General features: G+C 41.5%; 1 protein-coding gene, 1 long non-coding RNA gene and 1 other non-coding gene across 3 annotated transcripts; 1 reads left to right on the top strand and 2 right to left on the bottom strand.

The window, feature by feature from the left end:
- Positions 1-9,115: 9,115 nt before the first annotated feature.
- Positions 9,116-9,873, top strand: LOC123185507 (uncharacterized). Its single transcript, XM_044597381.1, has one exon. It carries the CDS (start codon positions 9,237-9,239, stop codon positions 9,708-9,710), a length of 474 nt encoding a protein of 157 aa, XP_044453316.1. The 5' UTR covers positions 9,116-9,236; the 3' UTR covers positions 9,711-9,873.
- Positions 9,874-12,398: 2,525 nt separating this feature from the next.
- On the bottom strand, positions 12,399-12,471 carry TRNAK-UUU (transfer RNA lysine (anticodon UUU)). Its single transcript has one exon. It is a non-coding gene; the product is annotated as a tRNA-Lys (tRNA).
- A 667-nt stretch (positions 12,472-13,138) lies between these two features.
- Positions 13,139-16,507, bottom strand: LOC123189300 (uncharacterized). Its single transcript, XR_006495696.1, has 2 exons — positions 13,717-16,507; positions 13,139-13,596 (listed from the first exon to the last, which is right to left on the bottom strand). It is a non-coding gene; the product is annotated as an uncharacterized lncRNA (long non-coding RNA).
- Between the last annotated feature and the right edge of the window lie 6 nt (positions 16,508-16,513).

Raw genomic sequence — 16,513 nt, 5'->3', positions numbered from 1 at the left:
ATATGATGACTACTTGATAGTTTAGTGCACCATGCTTAACAGCTTAGAATCGGGATTTCAAAGACGTTTTGAACGTCATGGACCATATGAGATGTTCCAGGAGTTGAAGTTAATATTTCAAGTAAATACCCGAGTTGAGAGATATGAAGTCTCCAACAAGTTCTATAGCTAAAAGATGGAGGAGAATAGCTCAAGCAGTGAGCATGTGCTCAAATTTTCTGGGTACTACAATCGCTTGAATCAAGTGGGAGTTAATCTTCCAGATAAAATAGTGATTGACAGAATTCTCTAGTCACCATCACCAAGTTAGTAGAACTTCGTGATGAACTATAATATGCAAGGGATAACGGAAACGATTCCCAAGCTCTTCGTGATGCTGAAATCGACGAAGGTAGAAATCAAGAAAAGCATCAAGTGTTGATGGTAAACAAAATCACTAGTTTCAAGTAAAGGGACAAAGGGAAGAAAGGGGAACTTCAAGAAGAACAGCAAGCAAGTTGCTGCTCAAGTGAAAAAACCCAAGTCTGGACCTAAGCCTGAAACTGAGTGCTTCTACTGCAAAGGGACTGGTCACTGGAAGCGGAACTACCCCAAGTAATTGGCGGATAAGAAGGATGGCAAAGTGAACAAAGGTATATTTGATATACAGATTATTGATGTGTATATTACTAGTGTTCGTAGCAACCCCTCGGTATTTGATACTGGTTCAGTTGCTAAGAGTAGTAACTCGAAACGGGAGTTGCAGAATGAACAGAGACTAGTTAAGGGTGAAGTGACGATGTGTGTTGGAAGTAGTTCCAAGATTGATATGATCATCATCGCACACTCCCTATACTTTCGGGATTAGTGTTGAACCTAAATAAGTGTTATTTGGTGTTTGCGTTGAGCATGAATATGATTTGATCATGTTTATTGCAATACGGTTATTCATGTAAGTTAGAGAATAATTGTTGTTCTGTTTACATGAATAAAACCTTCTATGGTCATACACCCAATGAAAATGGTTTGTTGGATCTCGATCGTGGTGATACACATTTTTATAATATTGAAGCCAAAAGATGCAAAGTTAATAATGATAGTGCAACTTATTTGTGGCACTGCCGGTTAGGTTATATTGGTGTAAAGCGCATGAAGAAAATCCATGCTGATGGGCTTTTGGAATCACTTGATTATGAATCAGTTGATGCTTGCGAACCATGCCTCATGGGCAAGATGACTAAGACTCTGTTCTCCGGAACAATGGACCGAGCAACAGATTTGTTGGAAATCATACATAATGATGTATGTGGTCTGATGAATATTGAGGCTCGCGGAAGGTATCATTATTTTTTGATCTTCACAGATGATTTGAGCAGATATGAGTATATCTACTTGATGAAACACAAATCTGAAACATTTGAAAAGTTCAAAGAATTTCAGAGTGAAGTGGAGAATCATCGTAACAAAAATAAAAGTATCTACGATATGATCGCAGAAGTAAAATATTTGAATTACGAGTTTGGCCTTCAGTTAAGACAATGTGAAAAAGTTTCACTACTCACGCCACCTGGAACACCGTTACAATGTAATGGTGTGTCCGAACATCGTAACCGTACTTTATTAGATATGGTGCGATCTATGATGTCTCTTACCGATTTACCACTATCGTTTTGGGGTTGTGCATTAGAGACAGCTACATTCACATTAAATAGGGCACCATCTAAATCCGTTGAGACGACACCGTATGAACTATGGTTTGGCAAGAAACCTAAGCTGTCGTTTCTTAAAGTTTGAGGTTGCAATGCTTATGTGAAAAAGTTTCAACCTGATAAGCTCAAACCCAAATCGGAGTAGTGCATCTTCATAGGATACCCAATAGAAAATGTTGGGTACACCTTCTATCACAGATCCGAAGGCAAGATATTCATTGCTGAGAATGGATCCTTTCTAGAGAAGGAGTTTCTCTCGAAAGAAGTGAGTGGGAGGAAAGTAGAACTTGATGAGGTAACTGTACCTGCTCCCTTATTGGAAAGTAGTTCATCACAGAAATCTGTTCCTGTGACTACTACACCAATTAGTGAGGAAGCTAATGATGATGATCATGTAAACTTCAGATCAAGTTACTACCGAACCTTGTAGGTAAACCAGAGTGAGATCCGCACCAGAGTGGTACGGTAATCCTGTTCTGGAGGTCATGTTACTTGACCATGACGAGCCTATGAACTATGAGGAAGCGATGATGAGCCCAGATTCCGCGAAATGGCTTGAGGCCATAAAATCTGAGATGGGATCCATGTATGAGAACAAAGTGTGGACTTTGGTTGACTTGCCCGATGATCAGCAAGCCATAAAAATAAATGGATCTTCAAGAGGAAGACGGACGGTGATAGTAGTGTTACTATCTACAAAGCTAGAATTGTCGCAAAAGGTTTTCGACAAGTTCAAGGTGTTGACTACGATGAGAGTTTCTCACTCGTATCTATGCTTAAGTCTGTCCGAATCATGTTAGCAATTGCCGCATTTTATGAAATCTGGCAAATGGATAAACAAAACTGCATTCCTTAATGGATTTATTAAAGAAGAGTTGTATATGATGCAACCAGAAGGTTTTGTCAATCCTAAAGGTGCTAACAAAATATGCAAGCTCCAGCGATCCATCTATGGACTGGTGCAAGCATCTCGGAGTTGGAATATACGCTTTGATAAGTTGATCAAAGCATATAGTTTTATACAGACTTGCGGTGAAGCCTGTATTTACAAGAAAGTGAGTGGGAGCACTACAACATTTCTGATAAATATATGTGAATGACATATTGTTGATCGGAGATAATGTAGAATTATTCTGCAAAGCATAAAGGAATGTTTGAAAGGAGTTTTTCAAAGAAAGACCTCGGTGAAGCTGCTTACATATTGAGCATCAAGATCTATAGAGATAGATCAAGACGCTTGATAAGTTTTTCAATGAGTACATACCTTGACAAGATTTTGAAGTAGTTCAAAATGGAACAGTCAAAGAAGGAGTTCTTGCCTGTGTTACAAGGTGTGAAGTTGAGTAAGACTCAAAACCCGACCACGGCAGAAGATAGAGAGAGAATGAAAGTCATTCCCTATGCCTCAGCCATAGGTTCTATAAAGTATGCCATGCTGTGTACCAGACCTATTGTATACCCTGCCCTGAGTTTGGCAAGGGAGTACAATAGTGATCTAGGAGTAGATCACTGGACATTGGTCAAAATTATCCTTAGTGGAATAAGGATATGTTTCTCGATTATGGAGGTGACAAAAGGTTCGTCGTAAAGGGTTACGTCGATGCAAGTTTTGACACTGATCCAGATGACTCAAAGTCTCAATCTGGATACATATTGAAAGTGGGAGCAATTAGCTAGAGTAGCTTAGTGCAGAGCATTGTTGACATAGAAATTTGCAAAATACTTACGGATCTGAATGTGGCAGACCCGTTGACTAAACTTCTCTCACAAGCAAAACATGATCACACCCTAGTACTCTTTGGGCGTTAATCACATAGCGATGTGAACTAGCTAGATTATTGAATCTAGTAAACCCTTTGGGTGTTGGTCACATGACGATGTGAACTATGGGTGTTAATCACATGGTGATGTGAACTATTGATGTTAAATCACATGGCGATGTGAACTAGATTATTGACTCTAGTGCAAGTGGGAGACTGAAGGAAATATGCCCTAGAGGCAATAATAAAGTTATTATTTATTTCCTTATTTCATGATAAATGTTTATTATTCATGCTAGAATTGTATTAACCGGAAACATAATACATGTGTGAATACATAGACAAACAGAGTGTCACTAGTATGCCTCTACTTGACTAGCTCGTTGATCGAAGATGGTTATGTTTCCTAGCCATAGACATGAGTTGTCATTTGATTAACGGGATCACATCATTAGGAGAATGATGTGATTGACTTGACCCATTCCATTAGCTTAGCACTTGATCGTTTAGTTTGTTGCTATTGCTTTCTTCATAACTTATACATGTTCCTATGACTATGAGATTATGCAACTCCCGTTTACCGGAGGAACACTTTGTGTGCTACCAAACGTCACAACGTAACTGGGTGATTATAAAGGTGCTCTACAGGTGTCTCCGAAGGTACTTGTTGGGTTGGCGTATTTCGAGATTAGGATTTGTCACTCCGATTGTCGGAGAGGTATCTCTGGGCCCTCTCGGTAATGCACATCACTTAAGCCTTGCAAGCATTGCAACTAATAAGTTAGTTGCGGGATGATGTATTACGGAACGAGTAAAAGAAACTTGCCGGTAACGAGATTGAACTAGGTATTGAGATACCGACGATCGAATCTCGGGCAAGTAACATACCGATGACAAAGGGAACAACGTATGTTGTTATGCGGTCTGACCGATAAAGATCTTCGTAGAATATGTGGGAGCCAATATGAGCATCCAGGTTCCGCTATTGGTTATTGACCGGAGACGTGTCTCGGTCATGTCTACATAGTTCTCGAACCCGTAGGGTCCGCACGCTTAAGGTTTCGATGACAGTTATATTATGAGTTTATGAGTTTTGATGTACCAAAGGAGTTCGGAGTCCCGGATGAGATCGGGGACATGACGAGGAGTCTCGAAATGGTCGAGACGTAAAGATCGATATATTGGACGACTATATTCGGACATCGGAAAGGTTCCGAGTGATTCGGGTATTTTTCGGAGTACCGGAGAGTTACGGGAATTCGCCGGGGAGTATATGGGCCTTATTGGGCCATACGGGAATAGAGGAGAGAGGCCAAAAGGAAGGAGGCGCGCGCCCCCCCCTCTGGTCCGAATTGGACAAGGGGTGCAGCCCACTTTTCCTTGTTCCTCCCCCCTCTTTCCTTCTCTCCTACTCCAACAAGGGAAGGAGGAGTCCTACTCCCGGTGGGAGTAGGACCCCCCCCTTGGCGCGCCCTCCTCCTAGGCCGGCCGCCTCCCTCCCTTGCTCCTTTATATGCGGGGGCAGGGGGCACCCCAGAGAGACAACGGTTGATCATTGATCTCTTAGCCGTGTGCGGTGCCCCCCTCCACCATAGTCCTCGATAATATTGTAGTGGTGCTTAGGCGAAGCCCTGCGACAGTAGAACATCAAGATCGTCACCACACCATCATGTTGACGGAACTCTTCCCCGACATTCTGCTGGATCGTAGTCCGGGGATCGTCATCGAGCTGAACGTGTGCTAGAACTCGGAGGTGTCGTAGTTTCGGTGCTTGATCGGTCGGGCCGTGAAGACGTACGACTACATCAACCGCGTTGTTATAACGCTTCCGCTTCCGGTCTATGAGGGTACGTAGACAACACTCTCCCCTCTCATTGCTATGCATCACCATGATCTTGCGTGTGCGTAGGAATTTTTTGAAATTACTACGTTCCCCAACATCCTTCTCTCTGATTTTTTTCTCCCCGAAACAAATATATAGAGTTGGAGTTGAGGTTGGAGGAGCTCCAGGGGGCCCACAAGGTAGGGGGGCACGCCCCCCACCCTTGTGGACAGGCGGTGGGGGCCCTGGTCTTCATATTTTGCAAGGATTTTTTATTATTTCCAAATAGATGTTCCGTGAAGTTTCAGGTCATTCCGAAAACTTTTGTGTCTACACATAAATAACACCATAACAATTCTGCTGAAAACAGCGTCAGTCCGAGTTAGTTCAATTCAAATCATGCAAGTTAGAGTCCAAAACAAGGGCAAAAGTGTTTGGAAAAGTAGATACGACGGAGACATATCACCATCAAGCCCCCACGCGTTGACCCAATCGGGGTGGGGGCAAGAAGATCCACTGGGGGTGCATCTGATGGCTCAGGGAGACCAATCAAACGGCTAGCGCATGGTCGGCCCAATTTCGGCCGGCCGACCGACACCTAGTACTCGCCTTTGGAATAATGCCATTGGTGAGATTTTGATTAACATGGCAACATACTTTGAGTTTCCATGGAAACAATGATTCTTAAGTAACCATGACAACAAATATGAAGATGCCACCACATGAATAATAGATGTGACAACCAAACCGTCGCAAAGCAAAAGCAGAAAAATATAGATGCGAGCGAGTAGTGTGTATGCAATCATGGCAACTTTACACACAATTTTTTATATGATATTTTCTTCATCATGTGAAATTAGTGTGTAAAACTGCATTTGATGCCTTTTTAGCATCACGGTAATTAGCTTGGATACATCATGGCCATTTTTACACTAAACATGCCACCTTGCCAAACTTACACACATTTCGTCATTATTGTCATTTCCTAGCATCATGGCAAGTATCTCGTGAGCATCATAGCAAATTCACACTATATTTGCCATCATGGTAAACTTACACATAGTTTGCCATTAATATCATTTTTTAGCACAATGGCAAGTTGTTTGTGTGGATCCTGGCATTTTTATAGTAGATGGCATGGCAAATTCTGTTTTTATTGTAGATCATGGCGAATTTTTTTTCTTTGCACCATGGCAAATTTATTTAATGGGCCATGACAAATTTCTTTTTTGGGGGCCATATTGAATTTACTTAATAATAAAAAATATATTTGGTTTTCGTTCTCTGCCATGGTAGATTTATATTTGGACCATGGGAAATCTATTTTTGAACCCTGGTCCATAATGTTTTAATGTGGTCAACTATTTCTGGAACATGGCAATATTTTGTTGAAAAAACTACGGTAAATTCCTTTTTGTACACATTCATTAAACAAACTATTGTAAATTTCTTTTTTACACCATGGCAAATTTATTTTGAACATCCACGACAATTTTTTTTTCATAAGACTATTTCATAATTTTTCTTTCCAATACATTTTTGCCATCATCTTAGTAAACAATGGCAACTTAGTTTCAAACATTATTGTTTAATTTTCTTGTTTGTTTTAGAATGTGGCAGATTTAGTTTGTCATGCGTGGCAATTGTAAATTTCTTATATGTCATTTAGGTCTGGCAAACTTTTGTTCACACATATGTCCAACCAATTGGTAAAATTATAAATTAGAGGGTGCCAGCTTTATAAAGTTTATTTTCCCTTTTGTCTTTTCTTTTTCGCAATGAAGGCTAAAAACCCTGGCCTCTGCATCACATCATAATTATGGATACAACCATTTTTATTAATTATTCGGTAGAGTACAAAAAAGACAACCACGGCCTAACCATTACAGTATGTACAATTAACACCTCGGTCTAAATTGATTTTTTCCACAGTTATGCCTTTAAAAAGAGATAAACGTCTTCACACAATCCTAATTATGTCCGATCATAGATGGCCTAGACAAGGATTTTCATCTGGTTGGCGTGACCAGACAATGAAGACCATCACAACCAAGTAAGCATTATGGTTGAACAAAAGAATCAGCCAGTGGACTATACATGCGCACTTGTATCACATTAAAACTTGACAGCAACAACCACAATCTTTTTTCACGAAAAGTCTAAAGGCCATCTATCAAGTGGTACAAATCCTTACAAAAACATCAAACCTAAATTAAAAATTACGTCCAAATTCTTTGGGTGTTGAAGTTTTCTTCCTCCTGCATTCACCAGCGGCATGTCATGAACAAAGCTTGTTGCCACCTCTAGGCTTCTGTCTGAGCGGTGCAAACTTGTTTAAACCCAGGAGCTAGTAGAATCAACGACCATCAAGTCACGATGTTGACCAGAAATGTTGGCGGTCACCATATGCGTAGCAAATCACCTCCCTAGAGAAGAATGTGTCGAAGATGCCCTGCAGAATGCCTCGACGTTGGGCTGGATCTGGTTCTTGCTCCGGGAGAAATCCATGCTGAACCAGGCATCATCTGACCACGGTAACACCGGCCCAATGTCGCTTACCTTCCTAGAGGTGTGTTCCTTGACATGTACCCGATCTGCTCAGTATATTTCTGCATGAAAGCCCATTGATGATGACGTTCACGGACATCGCTCACCTTCCTGAAGGCGCCATTTTTGAACCCTTTGCTGCCATCCATCCGACCATGCCCATTGTGTGGTGCGACATCCCGGGTGATGCTTGCTCAAGACCCTTTCATGGCAGTCATTGTGTTGCAGCGAGCTTCGTACTCTTGGTATTGTCTCGATTCATCTTTACTCAATGATGACACAAGATGCCTCCCAACTTGCTCGTTCTAATATCCTGTGGCAGAGCTAGCAGGTTCGTGTTCATGGTACTCTCTGGGCTTGCATCTCGAATTCTTGCCCCTTTAAACGGAACATGCAGTCATGCTATGGCACTCGTTGATTGTGGATGTTCCTGTTGTCATAGGGTTCGGTATGCACGCAAGTGATGTCGGCTATTTGTAAAGTTTTAATATTGTGATCCTTCAACAACACCCCATGTGTACTCTTGTCTCTCATGGTGATGGTCCTTTTGTCTAGTAGTTAAGCCTTGCCTTCTCATGAGCGTCTATATTTTTGGCCTTCTTTCATTCTAATTACTTGCGCGTAGTTTGGTTTGGTTTTCCTCGTAAACGGCGTCGATTTGTTAAGATTTTCGACCGGATTTTATTATACATTGGATCAAAATTTTATTTGAATGAGATCAAATTCTGATGGGAAACGCTGTAGATTCCATGAAGATTAAACATATCTTTTTTACAATATTAAACTTAGCTAGCTCAGTTAAAAAAGACCCTCAAAATATATCAGGGCAGAATTGCTTCGTGTCACGTATGTGGCACTTATCATCCGATAGGAGTCTAGCTTTTTTGAACACGGTACAGGCACAAGCGCTTATATACACGCACATATACTCACTTCTATGAACGCGCGCACACACACACATCATGCCCCTATGAGCACATCCGAGGGAATGAGCCGGCACATTATTTTGAAATTTTACGAAGCCGCTGTAGATGTCTCATAGTTAAGGGGAACATTTTCTCCCACAGAACGCGTATCATCGAAAATTCTAAAATAAATTCAAAACAAATACAGACACAGGAACTTGAATGGACAGGGGATACCACTGCCTTCTAACCATCTAACCAGATGTCGCAGTAGAAAACGCACTAGCTGATTACGAACAGACTATAAAATTCTGCAAAGGCAATGGCGATGTTTGCATTATCACCCTTGGCTGAAGCTAAAAGAATATCTCAAGATTCCTCCTTTTTATTCTATCCTCCCCAAACCAAGCCCAACTAGAACAGAGCTCCCTTGGCCGGTGGCACTTTCCCATCCATCCGTCGAGAGAGAAACAACAAACGCCCAGAGCCGAAACCAAGAACAAGCAAGCCCCCAATGGTCAACATGGCGGCCACAGCCCCCAGCCGCCGGCTCCTCCTGCTCCTCCTCGGCCTGAACCTCCTCACTAGCTCCACCTCGACGGCGCCCTACGACCCTCCCACCGTGCCGGAGCTAATGGATCGGTTCGGCCTCCCGCGCGCTCTCCTCCCGAAAACCGCCCGGCGGTACCTCCTCCACTCCGACGGCTCCTTCGAGCTCTTCCTCGACGACGGCTGCGAGATCGAGGCCGGGGGCTACCGCGTCCTGTACGACATCAAGCTCTCCGGGTCCGTGGCGCCCGGGGCGGTCACGGGGCTCGAGGGCGTCCGCGTGCGCGTGCTGTTCGTCTGGGTCCCCGTCACCGGCGTCGAGGTTGGCGGCGGGGTCGTCACCCTCAGCGTCGGTCCCGTCAAGAAGTCGTTCCCTGCCGTTGGCTTCAAGGCCAATCCGCTTTGCAGTACCGGCGCCGCCGTCGTGGATGTAGCTTAGTTTGTACTACTAGAGCAGTTAGTTTGTTGCGATTCTTAGGCCACGATTGGTGTACACTTGTACTTGTATGACGCTGATATACAGCCACACATTATATGAGCATATTTGTTGGTCAAAGACATACTTCCACGCAAGTTTGTGGTTCATGGCTGGCAGGTATGATTTACTCCTTCGGCGTCTTAGTAAGTCACATATGGAGTTTGATAGCGTGTCTGGGATATTGCACCGGTCTGATTCGTTTAACGGTAATGATTTCATCTTTTGTGAGCTATCTTAAAGGGCCGCAAAGTTGCATATCAGCTATGGAGCCATATCAAGATCGAATGAGGAGGTGATCCGTGAATTATTATTTTTCGTGACTGATGTGGTGATGTCGGAGGTAGGTGACACGCGTTGGTAAGCGCAGGGGTTTCTTCTGTTTTGATTGTAATTTTCTTTCTTGGTTGGTGTTCCTTTGTGCAAAGACTAGTGTTATGTTGTCTTTTCAGTTTTGTCAGACTGCTGTGTACGTGACTTGAACTATTGTCTTTATGATATAAATGAGACTCATATAACCAATCTGTGGTTGGATGGTTAAGGTGGACAGTGGTATCCCAGCATTAGGGTTCAAATTCTGATGCTCACACTTGTTCCTGGATTTATTTCAGGATTTCCAGCGTTTCTCGTTCAGTGGAAAAGATGTTTCCATCAACTACGAGGTGTCTTTAACGATTCCGTCAATCCCAAGTTAAAATGAAATGAGATCCATATAACCATGAAAAGAATATATATTTCACACAAAGCATGTACTACTTTTGACTGATGTTCATCTTATGAAGAGGAAGGAAGAAACTTTCCTCTTTCACCTGCGTCGCTCCACACCCTAGCCGACGGCAACTAGCCCTCTTCCTTCCCCTCGTCGCTGTCAGGCAAAGCCCGATAGGTGCTCGTGGTGGCGGGGTCCTCTCTTTCCCTGACGTGGTGGAACTCGGCATGGGTCGGCGTCCCCGTGTGGTGGTGGAACGCTGGTCCAGGGCAGTGTGACGCTTGGGTAGCGTTGGCAGCAGCGCGGGGACTTGCCCGTGGTACGGAAGGGCCGACAGTGGTGCTGTGGGGCAGAGCGTGCTTAGGGTTGTGGTCTGGCATGGGCGGCGTTGGCTGGCCATCTTCGATGGCTTCAGATGCTAGTGGTGGTGCGGTGTGGTGGTGGGTCCGGCGGTGGAGGTCGCGATGACAGGCTTGACCAAGGCGCGGGCGAAGCGGGTCTGTTAGGGCGACAACGCTCACTGGTGGTCGTTCTCCGCCGACGAGAAAAGGGCATGTGCAATTTGATGTGCGCATATATATAGGGGCATTTATTATTTGAGAGAATTGCCATGAAAGTTTTCAGAAAAACTATCTGGTTGTGCTGCAAGTTCTAATTAAGCTTGAACACATTTATTTGGAAAGGTTGTATCTATTATAAAAATTCATCGGGAGTATAAAGCATCTTAAATATAATAAAAATGCATTCAGATTTCGAGAACAGCAAACAACCACTACTGCTGCCAGAATGAGTCATCAACGCATCACTGTCGTTGTTTCTTTATCGGAGCCGGCTTGACCCTTGTCGATGGCAAAAGTCTTCGTGCACATGTCCCTAAGGACCAGCGCCCTGAAGCCGCAGCCATCGCATTTGAACCCTTGCATAGATTTGAAGCATCTGCCACCAGATCTCGCTATATGACGAGAAACCTTAACCTCACCGTCCCAAGAAGACAACGCGAATCTACGTCAAAGCTCCATTAACTAAGTCGAAACGGAGAATTCAAGGAGGATCAACCTCGAAAGACAAATTAGAATAAGAAGCGACGTCATCTGCTCGAGCACCACACCCACAAGGACTAAAATGACATAACCTAAACTATTAACCAAAACAGAGGCACCGGGATTCTCCTCCCTATCACCGACCGCCAGCATAACAGATAGAGAGAGGACGAATTCACGAACTCACCAGTGAAGTTTGAAGGAAATTTGCACTGGCCGTCTAAGACTAGAAGAGCAAACGAGAGGAAGCTACCGTTGTGGTCTTCGGCAGGCAAATCCCATCACAATTCCCCTAGCAAAAATTGATCTTGAACACAGAACACATTTGATCTCACAAGACGAACAGGATCGTGGTGCAAGTACTCCCTCCGTTTCTTTTCACTCCGTATATAATATCTGTTTAAAGTCAAATTACGCAAAATTTGACCAAATTTATATAGAAAAATGAGCATATACAATACTAAAATTATATAGTATGAAAATACATTTCATGAAGCATCTGATGAGATTTGATTTCATATTGTGAATGTTGGTGGTTTTTACTACTCTCTCCATCCAAAAATACTTGTCCTAGAAATGATTGTACTTAGACTTATTTTAGTTATAGATACATTCATTTTATCAATTTCTAAAACAAGTAATTTCGGACGAAGGAAGTATAAAATTAGTCAAGCTTTACAAAGCTTGAATTTGATCATATGCAAACTAAAAAGACACGGAGAGAGTAGTAATTAAACTTGGACACATCTGATTTCATAAGATGAATCAAAATGCAACACGTTTGTACTACCTGTTCATTAATATAAAACGTTTTCGTCACTTTAAAATGTGTATATGTGTAATGTAACAAAAGCACAAAAGAAAATAAGAACGCCTTAACCAAAATGCACAGAAAAAATCATTCGCCGTCTGTGGGACTCGAACCCACGACCACATGGTTAAAAGCCATGCGCTCTACCAACTGAGCTAAGACGGCTTACGTTTTTATTTATGCAACAAACTTATGTAACAGAAACCAGGGGATATCAAACCGAGTTTGCAAGCACCCCGTGATCTTGCAGGTTTCCCATCTCAAGCTTGTTGGAAAATCAGCAAAGCGTGATTTGCCACAGAAAAGACCAAGGCTACGTTCAGTAATGATGGATTATGATAATCTCATTCGCTCCACTTGTTTTTGCCTATTTAAGTGTTTGTTGCCTACTTTTGTGGCTAAGTTTCTACGAACGAATTAATAAAATAGGGACTAGCTATTTAATCAATCGACTGAATTTGACTTTAGTCTCGGTCAAAATTTTGTCCCGTCAGATTCAGCCATGTGTAGTTCAAGCCTTATTCGATTTATTTACCACTCTACTAGCCCAGTGGAGGGGAGACACTAACGGATCTTTTCAATCCGAAACAACTCATCAAAAAATAAAGGATCTTTTCAACCCGAAAGGGTTTTGGGTTTGGTCTGCCCTTTTCGTCGTTACAAGCTGATTCTTTTTTGACTGGTCCTAGTGTCTTCATGGAAAAAATCATACAGGACATCTCTACACTTATTAAAAAAAATGTCTTGCTTTCTCAAATACTATAAAATGTTTTGCTTTCTTCCGATGGACAGCAAGTCCCAAATAAAAAATATAAATTTGACCAAAACCCAGTGCATCATGTATATCCGTTCACAAATGGCTGTCTTGGTCTATTTGACAACTTATACAAAATGTACACATATTCATGAAACACAAAAAATGGTGTCCCACGCAAAGTAACTGGTGACACATAACTCATTGAATAATAACTTGATGTCCCAAACCGACTAAACTGAAGACATGGAATTCGACAGTACAACCATCATGCTTAGATGAATACTCCCTCCGTCCCAAAATAAGTGTCTCAACTTTGTACTAACTTTAATACACATTTATACTAAGATTTGAGACAGTTATTTTGGGACAGAGGGAGTACTAAAGAGCACCGCTATTCCTGTCTTGAGGTTAGCCTTAAAACGGTAATACATTGGTGTAGCGTCATATGCCTGAATTTGTGTTGTGCCCGTCACCCATCGCCAATGCAACCACCCTCGGGTGTTGAGCTCAAAAGCAATGTACCTGTCGATTTTCTGCAGACACCAAACCAGTTAGAAGTTAAATGGTAATCAACATAAGAGCAGAACTAAATAAGGCATCTAAATAAATGAAAAAAATGTTGTAGACGAGATAAAACAGAGGGTGTTGCTCACTTGTTTCTCTGCACAAAGTCCATACGACACCAGCACGGATTGACAAGGGAAGAATGGCGAAAGACAATGAAAAAGGACAGAAAATAGCGAGACCCAAAACAGAAGGATTAGAATGAAAAGTGACAAGGGAAGACTTGAAAACTAGATTGAAGAAATATATAATGAAGAAACAAAATGAAGAAGAAACTTGCGAGATTGAAGACAGCAGAAACTGGAAAAATGGTACGTAGATGATAAGTACTGAAAATTGTACTGAAGAAAACTGTGGAGACTGAGAGATCGAACAATGATGTAAGCTCAAAGAATGGGAAAAAATGTAATACTAAGGAATAATGAATAACTGAAAAAATAAATGATAACTGAACCAACCAAAGCTGATGATGATAATCTCATCAGATAGACGACAAAACACGACTGAGAGAACTGAACTAACTAAAGTTAAAGGCTAAACCGTAGAAATTGAAGCACCGCAAACTTAACAGTAACAAGGATAAACTGAAAAAAGTAAATCAAACCAAAGATAGTCTCGTATGACTACTTGTTGCATTCTATCCCATAGACATACAAAAGAATACTCAGGAAAAAAATGGAGGACTGAATACTGAAGAAGAATGAAATACTGAAGAAGAAATGATACCCAACCAAAGACAGAATAAAAAAACTGACAAAATGGACAGCCAGAACCATTTTTAAATTAGATACACCACTCATGTTTAAATTAGAGGCATGCATCAACATAATACAACCAGAGCTACCTACCCTTCCAAAACCTAGAGTCTGAAAAAAATTCTACAGAGTGAAATTAGTTAGATTATTTTAATCTTTCAGAGAAAGGTTGGATGATACCCCTAGCCTGGGGAAAGGAGAAAAAAATGAGATAAAAGCATGTGGGGTTCTTCTGCTCCAAAAGGCAAAAACATAGCCTTGTATCTGTGCACTGAAAATCTAAAACTGAGTGAATGAAAGAACAAAAAAATAGACAAATTGGCTGAAGAGGAAATAAGGGGCTGAGAGAAATACTAAACAAGAATGAGCAAACTGAAGAGAACTAAGTAAAGAAGAAATAAAGTGAGTGATGGCACTCTTGTTTATAGCCTGAAAACTGAAGATTAACTGATATATTACCTCCGTCCCAAAAAGCGTCTTACATCATGGGACAGAGGGAGTGTATAGTAGATGCATCCATATCTAGATAAATCTAAGACAAGCTTTTCGGGACGGAGGGAGTACTGAAGAAGATAAGGGAAACTAAATTAAAACTGAATATAGAAAATTAGAAAAATTCCATAGATATGTTGACTTAATGAACAATGAGCATAAAGGACTGAACATTAACTAAATAAAAGTAACTGCATAAAAGAAAAACAAACTGAATAATGCTACACGTAAAATTCTGAAAATAAGAGGTCATTGTCCTAAGTCCTAACTACAAGAGCCATGGGAAAAAGATCTCACTAACTGAAGAATGAATAATGAAACATGAGACTGAAAATCAAATGCACAAGTAAAATTCAACAACTGAACACTTACTAAATGAAAAGAAACTGTATAGGCAAGGGAGCTAAAAAAGGAAACTAAAGATTGACTGAAAAAGACTGATAACAAACTGAGAAAAATAGACAAACTGAAGAAAAAAGATACATACCATGGGGCTAAAATGTAAACTGAAGACTGGCAAGAAATACTGATGGGCTGTCATGTTAGTACAAAACTAACCACTCACTTTAGCTATGAATCAGTATAGATAATTAGGGGTAACAAAATAGCTACAGAAATTCGGAAGAGAAAAAGGTTGTAGAGCCAGAGGTAGCTTGCCTCATTGATTGGTAATCTAATACTCCATCTGTAAACTAATATAATATCATTTAGATTACTGCTTTAGTGATCTTTAGTGATCTAAACGATCTTATATTAGTTTACAGAGGGAGTACATTTTATGAAGAGAAGATTGTTGTGTGCGAAGTTGGTTTCATTTATATAAATGGAGCGGGTGAGGGCCTCCATGATTGTCTAAAATAAAATTTATGAAGAATAGGCAGAAAAGCAGATATGGATCTGTGCAACACAATGAAGAAGTGGATGACAGAGAATATCACACGAAGATATAATTCTGACCTCAAACACAAATTTTGTTATGACATGCTCTCGTAAACACAGCATCACTCAGCAAAAGCAAATATAAGTATATACATGCAAATTTTGCTATCCTAAGAGGAAATATAGATTTTAGTAGCACAAACAGTGGTATCAAAGAAAAAAAAAGTAGTGTATAATGACATGCAAAATTCTGTAACCATTCACCGGTAGTGGTCTTCTGAAAAAGCTAGAGCTCAACTAACTAATACCCCAAATGCTTTTTTAAAAGCCTGACCACATCAAGAAAACTAGGTTGGGAAACCTGACCACCTTAAGCATCTGGTTACGGTTTAAGTTCAGAAAAGCATACAAACATGTCCAATTCTAGCATAGCACTTGACTTAAATCGATGAGAACACACAGAGCTGGCTACCCTACATGCAAGCAGACCGTGTACAGAACAGCTCCCTACCGATTTCCTGAAACCCCTGCTCTCCACACAAACCACACCCAACACAGACCTCAACCGTGTCAACTAACAGATCCAAACCGGCTGAATTTTTTTCAGGAAATCAGTGCGCGGAGACTACCTCGCTGCCGCCGGTCAGCCCCTCCCCTCCATCTCTACCTCTCTTTCCCCCAACTAGCAGCTCACCCCTCTCTCCTGGGCCGGGGACAGACGAAACTGATGAAGTGACACACACATATGAAAATCAAGAAA

The sequence above is a fragment of the Triticum aestivum genome, chromosome 2A (assembly GCF_018294505.1).
Source record: "Triticum aestivum cultivar Chinese Spring chromosome 2A, IWGSC CS RefSeq v2.1, whole genome shotgun sequence".
In the NCBI taxonomy this organism is placed as follows: Eukaryota; Viridiplantae; Streptophyta; class Magnoliopsida; order Poales; family Poaceae; genus Triticum; species Triticum aestivum.
This window is presented reverse-complemented; position numbering and strand designations above follow the sequence as displayed.